General features: G+C 37.6%; 1 protein-coding gene across 9 annotated transcripts in view; it reads right to left on the bottom strand.

The window, feature by feature from the left end:
* Nucleotides 1-15,619, bottom strand: part of rapgef2b (Rap guanine nucleotide exchange factor 2b) — a 120,764-nt gene that overhangs the window by 40,954 nt on the left and 64,191 nt on the right. For 7 of the 9 annotated variants that reach the window (XM_053505517.1, XM_053505516.1, XM_053505523.1 and 4 more), the window contains one exon: nucleotides 10,853-10,870. The exons of the other annotated variants lie outside the window; for them this stretch is intronic. In XM_053505517.1, coding sequence (XP_053361492.1) covers nucleotides 10,853-10,870 — 18 coding nt within the window. The remainder of the gene's footprint in view (nucleotides 1-10,852; nucleotides 10,871-15,619) is intronic. 9 annotated transcript variants of the gene reach the window in all.

Here is a 15,619-nt window from a genome sequence, read left to right as displayed (position 1 = left end):
GGGAATTAGACTGACATCAGATACATCATCGTTACAGCCCTGAAAAGAAATCAGAGCCATCGCCGGCTTCACTTAGGATCGTTTCCAGGATGCGAAAAACAATCGAATGAACAATGTTTCAGAATTATGTCTCAATGAACGTAGGCTGGGACTCATCACGTGACCAGGATGGACGATTTCCAATCAGAAATACTTGTTAGGTCTCTATTTCTCCTTCTCTAACACTCAGTACACGACAGAGTGCATGCTGGGCCGCTACGCTTACGTGAGCATCTTTTGAATCCTTTTAGCTTTTTGATGGAGACGAAGATTTTTTTCTTTTTTTAAATAATCAGTTACATTTGAAAATAATATGCAAAAATTCATAACTACAGTTTTGCCCAAAAGTATTGGTGGGTTTCCTCCAGGTACTCCGGTTTCCTTCCACAGTCCAAAGACCTGCAGATTAGGCTAATTGGTGTTTCCAAATTGCCCGTAGTGTGTGCATGAGTATATGTGTTTGTGCCCTCCGATGGACTGGCATCCCGTCTCGTGCCCAAATTCTCCTGGGATAGGCTCCAGCCCCCCCAACCCATTATACAGGATAAAGCAGTATAAATGACAAGTGAGGCTGTAAAGTGCATTAAGATACAATTAAAAAAAACAGCAACTCTTAGAGTCTCTGTGTAAAAGCTAAAATCAATGCATCAGGTTTAATTAACTAATAAAATAAAATCCCAATTAGAATTGTTTATGCCCGTCTCTCTCTTTTATATATATATATATATATATACAGTATATGCATGTGAAAATAAAGTATATTTCCGCTGCTAAATGCAAGAAGAGAGGAAAGCGTAATGGTTTGACACATTAGCATTGAGGGAAATAAAGAGCATCAAAAGGAGCCAATCAGAAACAGGTTGTCAGAATGTACCCATCCCCCACCCCACCCCCTCGCAGTTTCTGATTGGCTGGTACTGTACCTCCTCTATCCTCTGATTGGCAGGTATCGAGTGAAGGAGTGTTGGGATTTTAAGCGTAAGCTATTATCGGAACATAAATAGGCATAAATAAGGAAGCGGGATGAAAGAAGCGCTCTGCTTGACCAAATCATTCGCTAATCTCTGGCCTGATTGGTGAATTAAGTATTTTGTTTTTACATGTGAATGCAAGTGAATCACGTCATTTAGATATGAGATCACGTGTATGAACGAAACGAGATCGTGATTCCCCCCCCCGATAAATCGTACAACCCTTACTGTTTTATGCTTAAAGTTGGATGTTGTTTATGCTTGAATGATTCATAAGTCACTGTGTGGCTTTACAAACAAAAAACATTCCTCTGAAACTGGTCAGGGACTGGGACTGGACTGGAAATGAGAGTCCAAACAGTCATTTGGGAATCCTGGAGAACAATTTCTCATGAATACGTAAAAAAGTCTGTTTTTTGGAAAGCAAAATACGAAGAGATAAGGGGGAAGGCTCAAGAACTTTGCACAGCAAGGCCTTAAAATCTTGAACGACATTAGAACTACATAGTTATGATGAGATGAAACTAAAATCAAACCTTTACTGTTGTAGCCTGTAGTTTGCGTGATACCCCAGGGTAGAAAACTGAAGGTGAATTACTGATGCATTGTGTCTGTTTATTTGGCTCGAAAGCTCATGTGAAGATTGAGGACGTTACAAATTCTGCCAAGCACCAGGATATTTCCGCCCAAAAACCTGCTCGCCTCGGCCAAGACTTTAAGACTTGGCCAAAGATAGAGCATTCAAAAAGATGATAATGATCTAAATCTAAATCCACTAGGGGAAAAAAAGGACAGTTTTACACGTACGGTTGAAAATTTCACACATTTTCCTGAACCAATATTCAAACATGTTAACAATCAACAATCAATTTATCATTAATAATTAATACATACATTTCCTTCTCAGTTTATGTTTATTTTAAAGAGCTACAGAGACACATTAGAGTGTCAATACCTTATCATTACAGTCAACTCATCTGTATTGAAGAACGTTCATATCCAAAAAAATATTAAATAAAGGAGTGTGAAATGTTCTGCATTGAAGAACAGATTAAAATCACTCGGAAATGCATTTAAAACAGATTTATAACCATGATCATATAAACCACCTCAGCCAGATGTTCGAGAAGTCTGAATACATCCGTCTCTCCAAGCCACATTACACATCCAAACATTAACATCCCAGTCTATTACATCCGAACGCATATGGTCCATGAGTGCCAACGTTAAAGTGTCGAAGACTTGTAAGATTTACGATCAGGCGGTTTCATGAGCTTCCTTGCATATGATTACATGGTGGTGAAGCTTTATAGCAGGACATTTTTTATATGTTGTTGGGTTTCGTTGTTTTTATAAGCAACGGTGGTCGGGCTGCTAGCCTGACACCTGACCCTAACCAAACCCCCCCCTCCCAACCAGGCTTTGGCACTGGCAATGGTGGAGTGACCTTGTATTGGTTGAGTGTGAACCTCCAACCAGCAACCCAGAGCCTCAACCGCCCGAGTGCCTAGCAGGGCTGTTGATATCTGCATAACCGGTAGATTAATAGATTAGACATAAAGAACTCGTTCAGTGCAACAGCATATATGCTTGCTTGTTCTTAAGTAATTCAAAGAGTTCAGCCATAAATGGCTTGCTTTTAAATGACTAATATTGTCCTGTACCCGAGTACACTTGTAGTCTCCGGCATGTCAGGTGACCGTATACACTTAAATGGTTCGGAGCTGCCAATAAACCCATTGATATTTTCAAGCATCTTCCTAGTTGGCACAGTGGCTTAGTAGTTAACACTGTCACCCTGCACATATAGGACCCGGGTTCAATTCCCACCTCTGGTTTGCATGTTCTCCCAGTGCTTGGTGGGTTTTCTTCATGTGGTCCATTTTCCTCCCACAGTCCAAGGACATTCAAATTAGGCTAGTTGGTGTTTCTGAAATTGGCTGTAGTTTGTGAATCAACATGGAAGTGGTTGTGGGTTGCCCCCCAGGGTGTACCCTGCCTCATGTCCCAAGTATGGGATAGGCTCCAGGCCCCCCCGTGTCCTTGTTTCATGCATACGCAGATATCAAACAAGACAGGTGATGTTAGGTTTAGTTTCTTTGATATTTGATTCGAACCGTGACCGAGAACATCTTTTGAAGTGGACTTAAGCACGGCATGCTGATCCGCGCTTGGGCATGGTACAGAGTGTTCACATCACTCAAATGTTAAGTGGTTTGGGGTCAAGTGTACGTTGATCCGTGCAAGAGGATCGAAGTGTGAAAGCACTCCAAGACCCTTGAACTGAAGCATTTTTTAGGTGTACAAAGTTGAGCATTCATACAATTTTTTGCTAGAGCAAAGCAAAGAAAGTTGCGACAGAACTACTAAGGATGCCAAACATGTTTCATTAGATTAAACTTGCTGACCCAAAACATTTCTGGTGTCCAAAAATAAAATGGCACCAAACAAACATTGTTTAATGACACGTCTAGACGAAGGAAGAGAAAAAGTCAATGCGCCAGACAAGACACACATCAAGTCACTAACCTCAGACAGAATCAGCACTGACTCGAATTCTTCCGGATCGTTCCATTAGCATTTTTAAAACCGCACTCATTTCTCCTCACAGGCCTGAAAGAGGCCGCTATTTATGACGAGATCATAATATAATAATAAAGTGTGTAACGGCTTCAACTCTCAGGGTGCGACTGAAATAAACAGAAAGCGTGTCGTAGTCAGATGCCAAACAGCACAAATGTCTGGCGGTAAATGAATCAGCGACTGGTCTAAGGTTCCCATCAGATCTCATCCTTGTTCCTGTAGATCCTACAGAACCCCTCGCTCTTCTTATTCTTCAGGATAACAGCTGGAACTCATCTTTAAATACCTGATTTTCTGTAGTTTGTTGATATTATTTTTTAAAATAATCAGTTTGTGATTCCAGGTGAGATACACTATGCATGTTTTTTGAACTGAACACTTTTCTTATTATTATTATTATTATTATTATTACTAATACTACTATTTTTCCTTTCTTTGTCCTTTGTTTTCTTCCTTTGCCTCTTAATTAAAATTCATGTAATTCAAATCATAATTGAACGAAATCTGACAAAAAACATTCCAACTTCTTTCTTTCTTTTAATTGTTCTTTCCTTCATTCCATTTCTCTTACTTTCTTTCCTTTCTCCTTCCTTATCTCCTTCATCCTCTTGTTTCTCCCATCCTTCCTTTTCTCTTCTCCCACCTATACTCTGTTCTTCCTTCATTCTTCTTGTCCTTTTGTCTTACCACTTTTTTTCTTTTCCTGTTTCTTCCTTACTAATTTTCTTAATTTTATCTCCTTTCTGCTTTTCTTTCTCATTTCTTGCCTTAACTTCTCGATTGCTTCTTTTCCCTCTCACTTCTTTCTTTCTTTTCTTTCTCCTGTCCAATTTCTTACACCTTTTTTCTTACTAAGTTCTTTCCAGTTTCTTTTTTCTTCCTTTTTTTTATTTCCTTCCTTTCCCCATTGCTTATTTTCATCATTTTTTCTCCCTTCCCTTTTCCCTTCATTTATCCCATTCTTGCTTTTTTTCTTCCTAACTTTCCTCCCTTCCTTCTTTCTTCCTTCCCCTTCCTTTCTACCATGTTTTTCTTACCCTTCCTTTTCTTTTTTCCTTTTACTTTATTTTCTACATTCTTTCTGCCTTCTTTTTTCCTCCTTAGTTCAACGTTTTCTTCTCTTTTGCCTTCCTTTGTTGCTTGGTTGTTTCCTTCCTTCTTTTATTAGTTTTTTATATCTTATATCTTTTGAATAGGTAAAATAGCAAATATTTTCTTTTTCTTTCAGATTTGCTCACGTTTCTTTTAAGTCTATTCATTGTTGTTGCCTTTTTTTTCCTATCACTCATTTTAATATTTGGAAAACTGTAATTGATAACATCGCAAATAACCTCATGTAAATTAGATAGTTTGATTTTTCTACTCGTTTCTTTGCACCCTTGCTCATTTGCCTTCCCAGCCTTCCTTCCCCTTTTCATATTTAGAATATAAAAAAAAGAAAAACCTTTTTTTTTCCTCATGTTCAGCTCGTGCTTTGATGCTCAGACCAGCAATGATCTCCAGAACATGTTTCCACCTGCCTAAGGTGACCTCATGAGGTTTTCTGATCCTATCACATTTGACAAACCCTGTTCAGCAGAAATTAATGTAAAAGTGTAAACGGTTTGTAAAAAAAAAGATTTTCCCACCTCAAGAGGTCACCATGACCACGTCAGATGCCACACCCGTATGCACTTCCTGTCTGAAGAAGAGGATTTCCTTACTGACTGAGGAAGTCAAGCACTTGTTCTTAAAGAGCAGTGAACAATGCTCTCCCTCTCCCGGTCTCTCTCGCTCTCAATGGACATATTTCCCCTCAACTCACAGTGTTGTAAAACAATATTGTAGTGTTTATGTGGAACGCCAGCTACTAAAATGATACAGCGAGCAAAACCTAACCTCCCACAGGGCTCGAAATGAGACAACTAAATTGCTTTTAGAAGCTCTAATATATTTCTAACGCACTGACACAATATTCTCTAAAGTTTGTGCGGTTATTTTCATCATACGCTGCGAGGCAACACAAAGGCCAGAGCACAGAGTAATCTTGTTGCCTGGGACTATTTTAGTGCACGGAAAACATTTGAATACTGAGGTCAGAGAACTGATGTGCAGGGAATAATCCATGATTTAAAAATTATTTCCTAGATGTGTATTGCATGCATAATTTGTTTATCACCAGATCATCTACATTTAGAATTGTAGCCATTACGCTGAATCTTAAAAAATAATGTTTGCTCTAACATCTAACATCTAAATAACCTCTAAAATATGTTAGCTAAGAGATTATTTAATTTAAAAAAATACTTTTTTTTGTTTTCAATTTTAGCAATGACAAATTACTATACATAAATTTATAAGCTTCTTATATCTACCAGGAACGCTTTCACGAAGTGGTTAATAGGTTAAAGAACCATTGAACTAATGTCAGGGCCAGGAAAATAAATAAAAGAAAGGTTTTGTGCGTACATTGGGACAGAATTCGCTTTTTCAATTATATCTTTATGTTTCATACATTGAAGGACACGAAACCAGTCTCTGTTTCTGTCCGTATGTCTGTCCAGTCGAGTTTTCCTCGAGGTGGGCGTGGCTATAAGCATCACTCAACAGAGCCAATCAATTCAGCCCTTTACCCAACGAGGTGGGTGTGGTTATACGCATCACTCAGCAATGTCAATCAACGCGATACTTCATAACCTGTACACACAGAGTATGTGAAAGACTAGTGATGGGAAGTTCGAATCATTTAGTGACTAAAATGAACGAATCCTTTTTTTGAGGCATTTCGTTCATTTCGTTCTTTTGATCAGAAATCAATTAAAATGTTGGGTTTTTAATAAAAAAATACCCCCAATACGTCTGCATACACAAATTTTGGCTATAGTTCCAGTTATAAAAATATTACAATGCAACCAAGGACATGTTAAAATAAACAGAATGAGCAGCTCACCTCTTATATCTTCCAATCTGAGTCGTTCGTTCTTTTAAATCTATTGCACTGCATAGCGTCTATGGGAGTCAGGTGTCAAAAGAACGAACGACTCGAGACTTAAAGACTCATTGCTGAGAATAAATTCAATACTGTTTTCTGTATATAACATACGGAGGTTTTGCGTTGCTTTGTGCATGCGCGCCCAATAGAAAATGAACGAATCACTCTCCGAGAACACTCGTTTACCTGAGTCATGTTAAAGATTTGTTCAAAAAGAACGAATCGTTCATGAGTGACCCATCACCCTCCATAAGCGGACTTTCTTTAACCCTTGATCATTTTACTGCGGTTTACATGGAGTGTTCAAGTAAAACCAGGACTTATGGTTGTGCAGAATAACAGAACACGGTTATGAGAGTTAAACCTCCCTTTATTGTTCTATATAATTCCCTGCTGCACTAATGCACTTATCAATGTTTCCCTTGTGCTTGGATAATATCAAGGTAGAAAGTTTTGTTGGGGACATTTGACTGCCTTTCCGATTTACATCTGAAACGTTGGCCTCCCAGGAACTCCTTGCATGGCCCAAACATGTGGAAATGGCATGGACCAAGCAAGTTATTCATCAATATCAACACCAAAAAAAATGCAGTGGGGTCCGAGTCACTACAACAATACTATCTACTAGTGTATTACAAACTGCAGTTTTAGTGTTAATAACAAGGAGTTTTTTTTTAATAATGCTCAGCAAGAAAAGTAAAAAAAATATGTTCCCCTAAAAGGAAAATAACAACTGCAGATGTTAACATTCAAAAATGTCTAATTTAAACCATAATTTAATCAATCTAGCAAGAATATTTTAATTGGTGTGTTTGCTCCATACAATTTTAAAGCTGGTAAGCACATGTACCTAATCTGATTTTAAAACCTGGCAGCACATAAAGCTAGTTAGATATTAGCACTTTTAAAATGATTATTTTTTTAAAACTAATAAGCACATGTAGCTAGCTACATTTTAAAGCTAGCAGCTAGTTAGACTTTCAAGATAGTAAACACATGTAGCTAATTTAATTTCTAAAGCTAGCAGCTAGTTATATTTTAAAGCTAGTAAGCACAGGTAGCTAGTTATACAGTATTTTGAAACTTGTAAGCACGTAGAGCTAGTTAAATTTTAATGTTACCTGATGCATGAAGCTAGTACACTTTTAAAGAAGAATCACATGTACAGGCCCGTAGCCAGGGGGGGTTCGGGTGGTTCGAACGACCCACCCCCCACTGCCAAAGGTCCAGAATTTTTTGTTATTATTATTATTATTATTATTTAATTTTTTTTAAACAGATTAAAATGGTTGGGGATTATTTAAAATAACACTTTATTACAAAACAATTTACAAAAAAAAAAAAATCGCGACGTGACAAATCTGCGCAGCAACTGACGTTTTTTAAATCTGTGCGGCGGCATCCAGCGGTGTATAATATATGGGTCAAAAAGAGCAGGAGAGACGGAAGAGAAAACAGGCAGCAGCGTCATTATCGCAGAATATTGAACATATGTTAAAAAAAACTGCCAAACAGAGTAAGACTGTTACTACCTCAAGATCTCTTGTGCCTTTTCTTGAGCAGTCTGAATGGCTATGACAAGTCTGTAACATCTTAAATAAACATTAACAGATAGTAGCCTATCTGATGGATCTGTGAATTTATTATGTTAAATAATGTTAATCTATCAAAAAAAGAAAAAAAGGACGACGAGTTCAATGCGTAAACAAACCTGCTTGACCATGCTAGGATTTATTAACATTTTATTTTGAATTAATAAATTATTCTATTAAATTAGTAAATTTATTAGATTATTCTATTAACCATAGGCGATGCTCTCTAGTGTCTATATGCGGTGTAGACAGCATTCGAATGAAGTTTATCATGAATAATTGTTACATAAAACATAAAATAAAATAAGCCCACAAAAAATATTTTTTATCCATCCCACAGTCTTGTAAGTACATTAACTGATCGTCTTTTCCCCGTAATATTTGTATATTATTATTATTAGATAATTATTGGTAATATTTTTATATTTGTTTATATTCGATTTTTCCTCTCATTTTGATCTCTTTACATTCTGAATGTAAATGATAGCCTACTGTAAATGCTCGACATGCCAATAAAGATTGAATTATGCTATATGACTGGGATTTTAAAGGTTGAATTTAACATATTTTATTATATTTCGCCTAATGAATAGACTATATAAATAACAATTCGTTGAATATTAAATATATTTTATATAAGTTCAATAAAGTGAAGAGGCAAAGACAAAGAAATGAGAGAGCATGTTGATGAGAGAAGTTGAATTTGTAGTTTAATAATATTCCAGTAAACATTCCTTAAATGTATTCTGTTGTTAGTGTGGTTTTTCAACTTTTGAACTCTGTGTGTTTGTGGGTGTGTTTTTGAAGTGAAAAAAGTCACACGTGATCTTGATAAGCAATTTGTCAACATTGTAGTGAATATTTTTGGTGCATCAAAAGCATGCACATTATGATACCAGCAGGCAAGCTAATCCAGCACATGTCACTAAAATGCAGTATTTAATCCTCAAAATGAAATACAAAATGAGTAAATACTCAAATACAAAATACTGAGAAAAAAGGTCCACTTTAAAAAAAAAAAAAGAACCCCCCCTTGCACTAGGCTGGCTACGGGCCTGATGTAGCTAGACAGATTTTAAAGCTAGTAAGCATGTGGAGATAAGTAAATTTTAAATTTGGTAAATGCAGGTACCTAGGTAAGATTTTTAAAACGTATAAACACAGAGCTAGTTACATTTGAACGCTAGTAACCACATGTAGCTATTTAGATCATAAAGCTAATAAGCACAGGTTGCTGCTGTAGTTACAGTTTAACATACAGTTTAGCTTTAGCATTTCTAAAGCTATCAGCTAGTTCGAATTTAAAGCTAGAAATCACATGTAATAAGTTAGACTAGTTAAAAGATTCTAACTAATAGCTAGTACACATATAGCTAGTAAGTTTTACATTCTGCTATACAGGAAATGTGGGTAAATTATTTACTACAGTTTCATCGTGTAAGTGGTAGATTATGACAAAAAGCAAAATTTCTTTCTGCCAAATGTATCCTTTAACACCGAGATGCATCTGAGAGTCTTGTTTCAAGCAATACTACATGACACTGCATGTCGTTACACCCCTAATGAACAAGAACAAAATCTTTTTGTTCCAGCAATCTTTTCTGCTAATCATGCACGTCAAATATCACAATATATTGTGTAACTGGTTATCAGGATATCCCGAGGGACTACATGTCTTATACAGTATAATACAGGGTATCAATGCATGTATGTATTCAGGGAAAAGCTGCTACGGTAGACGAGAAAAAAAAAGGCTATTCATGACGTTGATGAGACATATACTTCATCCTGTCATGGCTTCTTCGTTTCAGAAATCCTCTGAGTATAGGGACTCACCGTGAAAAAAAACGTGTGTATGCATCTGTGCTAGAGATCCTTTAAAACAGACCTGTTTTTGTGTCTCCAGAAGCTGCAGCAGCGCCAATTACAGGGCCGGGGGTCTAAAAATAGAGACGGCTCTTCGCAAGAACACCTGACAAGCCTCTCTTTCTTTCGCGCGCCCGCACACACACACAATATATACACTTATACTCTTTTTGCATTACATTTAGTCAAGAAGATAGTGTAGTAATCAGCAGCCTATGTAAGAACCAGAAGCTCAAGCACGCACGCACACACACAACACCACCACATACACACACACATTTTATTACTGCCTTTACAGATCTAGATCTTTATCATTCTCCAGGATCCAAACAATAACAGCCTGGCCTGTAAACAGTTCGGTCGCTGGTTATAATTTGCTAATGATGCGTTCAGTGTGCGCGATTAGATCGGATAGCCGGGAACGATTGTGTACGGGATTAGACATGCCAGGCTAACGCTGCATCAGCTTCCCAGGACCTTTAGGGCAGGTCGCAGAGATGAAAGGATGCTTCAGAGACTTCATACACAGCCACAAAGAATCATGGGTAAATCTACATATAATTAAAATATATAGACTGCATGACATACAATAATATAGGTACGCCCAAACTGAATAAAATATACACAGCTCGGGAAAATGAGGAAAAAAAAAAACTCATGTGAGTGTCATAAAAGCAAAAACATTACCCTGGGCATGACATTACACCATTATGACAACCAAAACATATACAGCATATACAGGCAAGTGCTGGATCACTTCATCACTTCTTTCAATCTCTCTTTCTCTTTCACACACACAGTTACAGAAAAACAGAGAATAAGTACAATACCTGAGCTTTAACGCATTCCTGAGGAGGAGCCAGAACGAGATGAGAGCGGAGGAGAGAAACAGAGAAGACGGCAATTATAAGCAGGAGAGAGCGTTATTCAGCACAGGCACACACACACACATACGGACGCTGGAAGGCACTTTGCAAGTCATACTACGGCATGAGGCAAGGGACACACTCCTCAGAAAGGCTCAGCTAGCACCAACATACTAGGAGGGTATTGGGACAACAGAGGGCGGCACAGGATACACGCACACACACACGCACACAGCCATGAAATATGAAGCACAGACCCAAAAAAAAAAAAAAAAAAAAATCCTGAAGCTGAGCCAAACCCAAAATCTAAACAAGCATGGGCCATTTAGGTAGCATGAAGCTGAACTAAATTACCCAGAAATCCTGGCTCAAAATGGCACCACTATGCTGTTGACTACGGTTACTGAACAATCAACACTGATTGGCTTGGAGAGGGACTGTGAGAACGTAATGGTGCTGATTTGAAGCGCAACACAAGGCACTATGTGTGAGCTGGCTAGCATGTTCCTCTCGAAAAAAACAATGCTCCTCTTAATGGAATAACGAAGGTATTCAGCTCATATCTGACACAAAACCAAGACTGTTCTTTCACCAATTGAAGCTAAATTGAAGCTGATTGTTTGCAAAGGATGCTGAGATATACAGGGGTTGCAGGTTAAGAGAAGGGTCCAAGCAGAGCTTCTGGTGGTTAAAGGATCAAGTGAGAGGCAGCAATAATGAAGCATCTCGTCGCAGATCTCTCGGAACTTCTGGACTGAAAGGTTATTATTTATTGAGCTAGCAAGAAAAAAACGGTTTGACCAGCACCGAGTTCTACCACCTATTAGCTGGTAAGATCAAGAATTATAGGAAAACTGCTAAAGACGCACGGTTCTATAAAAGTACCTTTTAAAAAAAACTTGCTCTCCTAACTGTTTAGTTCCCTGCTTAGACTCGTCTTCCACTTTGAATAAAAGAATCTCCCAAATGATAAGGAGCATCAAAATGTAATGATTCCAAAAGGTTCTGGACCAATAAACCACTTCTAAAGTGGTACATTTAATTTTAGTGCTGGAAAAGAGACATCAGATTTAGGCCAAAATAAACTGTCAAAGTGAAATGGTGCTTGATCCTACAAGCTTATGATTTTCTTTGATTGGTGCTTCTAGAGAGGAAGAATAATGAAACTCAAACTCAAAGAGACGAACACAAAACGCCTGTCAAAACACCACCCAGTCATTTATAGTCACTTCACATGGAAGCCTGCGGAAGAAGCATGGGATCGTTGTTTGGGAACGCACCATTACGCTGCCATTCTCTTCCCACAGATGTTTCAAAACAGAGAGCGGTTTGGGTCAAGACGTGCTGGAGTCGTGAGAAAGTTGGCCTCCTCGTTTCCGACGCTAGGCCAGAGTGCTATAGTATGCGAGGCGTTTTTTCCTGTGTACGGGAGCACGGCCTTCTCAGATAAGTCAGGGGGAACATTGGTGCATTTCCTTTGGGAAATGCAGGAATTCACAGAACAGAATCGGGGAGTGTTTTTTGGTGGCGAGGGGATAAAGGAATGTGCCTAAAGCAGTTCTCACTTCAGATGTGCATACCACAACTGCAGGAAACGGCTGGAAAAAAAAAACATGACCTGTAAGCAAAACATGCACATTAAAGGATGGCTTAGCTGGCACTTTTCTCCTGCATCAGAGTGGTCCAGTGGGGCAATAATCAAGCTTATTAGTGCACCAATAGAACCAAAGACTGAACTTTTGCTTCCTAAAAGGAAGGAACTCTCTTAGAGAGATATTTAGCAAGAGACAATGATTATACAAGTGATGGCTTATTCACTATTATGAATTACCTGAGGATGGACCCCATATTATGCCCTCAAAAGCAAGGTTTTGAAACTAGATGAGTTCACTGGATGGTTAAAATTTCTACAAGGTGTGTTCAAGTCAAACCAGGACTCGTGAATGAAGCTGTAAAGCCAGCTCATATTTACGTTTGACATTTGAATGGTGCAAACTTTTTAAGGTAGGCCGTATGTCCATGAATGCTGATGCCAGCCGAGGTGGCTTTGAGACTACTGTAGTCATTCCCATGAACATTTGGCGAGTTGAACGCCTGATCCTTGAAAACCAACTGACTTGTCGCTAACTTGTGAAAGAGACACAAGTGAGAACTGTCTGTGAGAACAGTACACATAACCATTCAACTTTCTGCCTTGATGGTATCTAAGCACTAGTGAAACTCTGGAATAAGTGCAATAGTGTAGCAGGGGATTATATAGTGAAATAAAGGTAGTTTTTATATTCATAATAACTGTATCCTGTTTTGACTTGAACAACGCTCGTATTTTTTTTTTTTTTAAGGAAATCGCTTTTCCTATTATAAGGGATACCATCTGTGTAAGGTACTATACATAGAACCCCATTAAGAGTTCACACAGTGGGGCAGAAGAACCTTCATGGCAGGGTAGTTGATAGAACAAAATGCTTTTTAAAGTGTATAAGACATTGTTTTTGGTGCTGAAGAAAACTGAACTACATTTAGCTGAATAATGTAGCCAACTAGGGCTAATTAATATAATGATGTAGTTTATTCATTTTATGCTTTCTATCAGGCTACATACTGTACACGAAGACAACTGATGGACACCCACAGTACTAATCATATCTTTGACCTCTCAAACACGCACGTTGAAGCTTTCAAGGAACTGTAATATGTACGAATTTTCAGAGAGTGAGTGGCGAATGCAGTCTACGGAGAGAAGCGCCTTCTGATTGGACTGCAACAATCATCCTCTACCTTCGCATAAAATGTTAGGAAACCTATTTAACCATTTGTTGACCTCCACTGAACCTCAAATGTTGGTTGTGAAGAGGATGTGTTAAGGGGCTTTGCTACCTAGAGAGGATTAATCAACGTGGAAGGCTTCTACCCGCAATCCCCATCTATATTCTCTGCACCAAGCTGTGGCTTAGTGATGGGTACACGTCGACACACAAATTACTACACACACACACACACACACACACACACACATCACAGTACTGTGCATCACACTTGACCAAGCCGTACAGAACACAGTGGGAATTGAGAGGAGAACCTGCTGTCTCAGACGCTCTTTAGCCAGCACAACATGGGCCTACTGAGAATAGACAAACACAACAACAGCTAGGAGTCCTACAGAGTGAATTCAAAAGCTAGCATGTCACTCAGGTAAAAGGTCAAAAAAACAAAGAGAACAACTTATTATCATGACAAACAACAAACAAGAACGGGATTTAGGTCTGACAAAAATTAAGCAATATTTTCAAAAGAACTTTGAGGCACAATAACTAAATTAAAGAGGCAACAAAGGAAAGTACAGTATACTAATAATGGTAACCCTGTTGTGCTAGCATGGCAAGATGAAAACAAAGAAGCTGACAGGACTTCTAGCTAATTAAAAAACACTAAAGCATAAAAAAAAAAAGCTGGACGACCAGATAAAAAATGAAGGACAAAAAAACACAGAGATAAAAGTCAAGATGTGAGGTGAGACACAACAGGGAAGACAAAACAAACGGCAAGCTTAGCCGAGTAGCTACAGGAGACTAGCATGAACCAAGACAATGATAATAATGATTAAACAAATAAATAAAAATGATTAACAATAAAAATAATTAATATAAAAGAATTTATCATAATTTTTGTTCATGTTTCAGTCAGTTTGTTCTGTTTTTCTGATTAGCATGCTTGAGTTCCTCACAAACAACAAATAAAGCTACTTTAGCTTAATTTGCTAGTGAGACATTAATGATATTAAATTATAGACTGTGTTTGCATTTTTCTAAAAATGTAATAAACCTAAAACCTTACAAATGATGCAATGCATTTACAGGAGAGAAGAAAAAAAAAAACAATCAGACAAGACTTCAAGCTAGCTTCTATGTGTTTTTTATCCCATTAGTATTTATTAATTCATAAACAGATTGTGTCAAATTTATCCTGAAATAATTCCTCATTCCTTAAACAGGCATTTTACTCGCAAACGTACACAGCTGACCCATCTTTGCCAAAAAAAAAAAAAATTAAGCTAATTTGGGTATTTGAAGGATGACTAACTCAGAAATTCTGTTTCCTCAGCCAAGTAATTGACTAAATGCTGTTCGGCAGCAAGGGAAAAGCATTTCATCATGTTCATATTATTATTTGTCTGTAAATTTCTGTCAGGTTTCCTTTTTAATTATAAATAAAAATTTCCCCACATGCATGGAACCCTTCGGATGCTGATTATTTGATAGAAACACTTTAAAGACATTAAAATGTGAGAGAGCAAGAGGCAGTGAGTAAAAATACCGTGAACTTAGTCAAATTTTTCTAAACATTTCGTAATATATTATTATAACAAAACTAATATCAGGTTATAAAAAAAATATTAATTAATTAGTTATTTGAGCAATTTCCCTCTGGGATTAATAATGTTCTTTGAATCTTTGAATTAATTATCATTACTTTTTTTTTTTTTTTGCATTGCAAGTATTAGTTCGTATTTTTACAAACTAAACTCTAACCTTAACTAAAATAATTACCTGAATTTTAAGAGAGAAAAAAAACTAGACTATGTATTGGCTTGTTATTATGGGCTAGAATGAACACGCCTATCATATACTTGCCAAAATAAACTAGCAGGAACCCTTATGTTGGATGAAGTTTGTAATATAGTTGTAATGACGTTGCAATGATGTCACTGCTGAGACTCCTTGTTGGGACAAA

The sequence above is a fragment of the Clarias gariepinus genome, chromosome 10 (genome assembly GCF_024256425.1).
Source record: "Clarias gariepinus isolate MV-2021 ecotype Netherlands chromosome 10, CGAR_prim_01v2, whole genome shotgun sequence".
NCBI classification, from domain to species: Eukaryota; Metazoa; Chordata; class Actinopteri; order Siluriformes; family Clariidae; genus Clarias; species Clarias gariepinus.
This window is presented reverse-complemented; position numbering and strand designations above follow the sequence as displayed.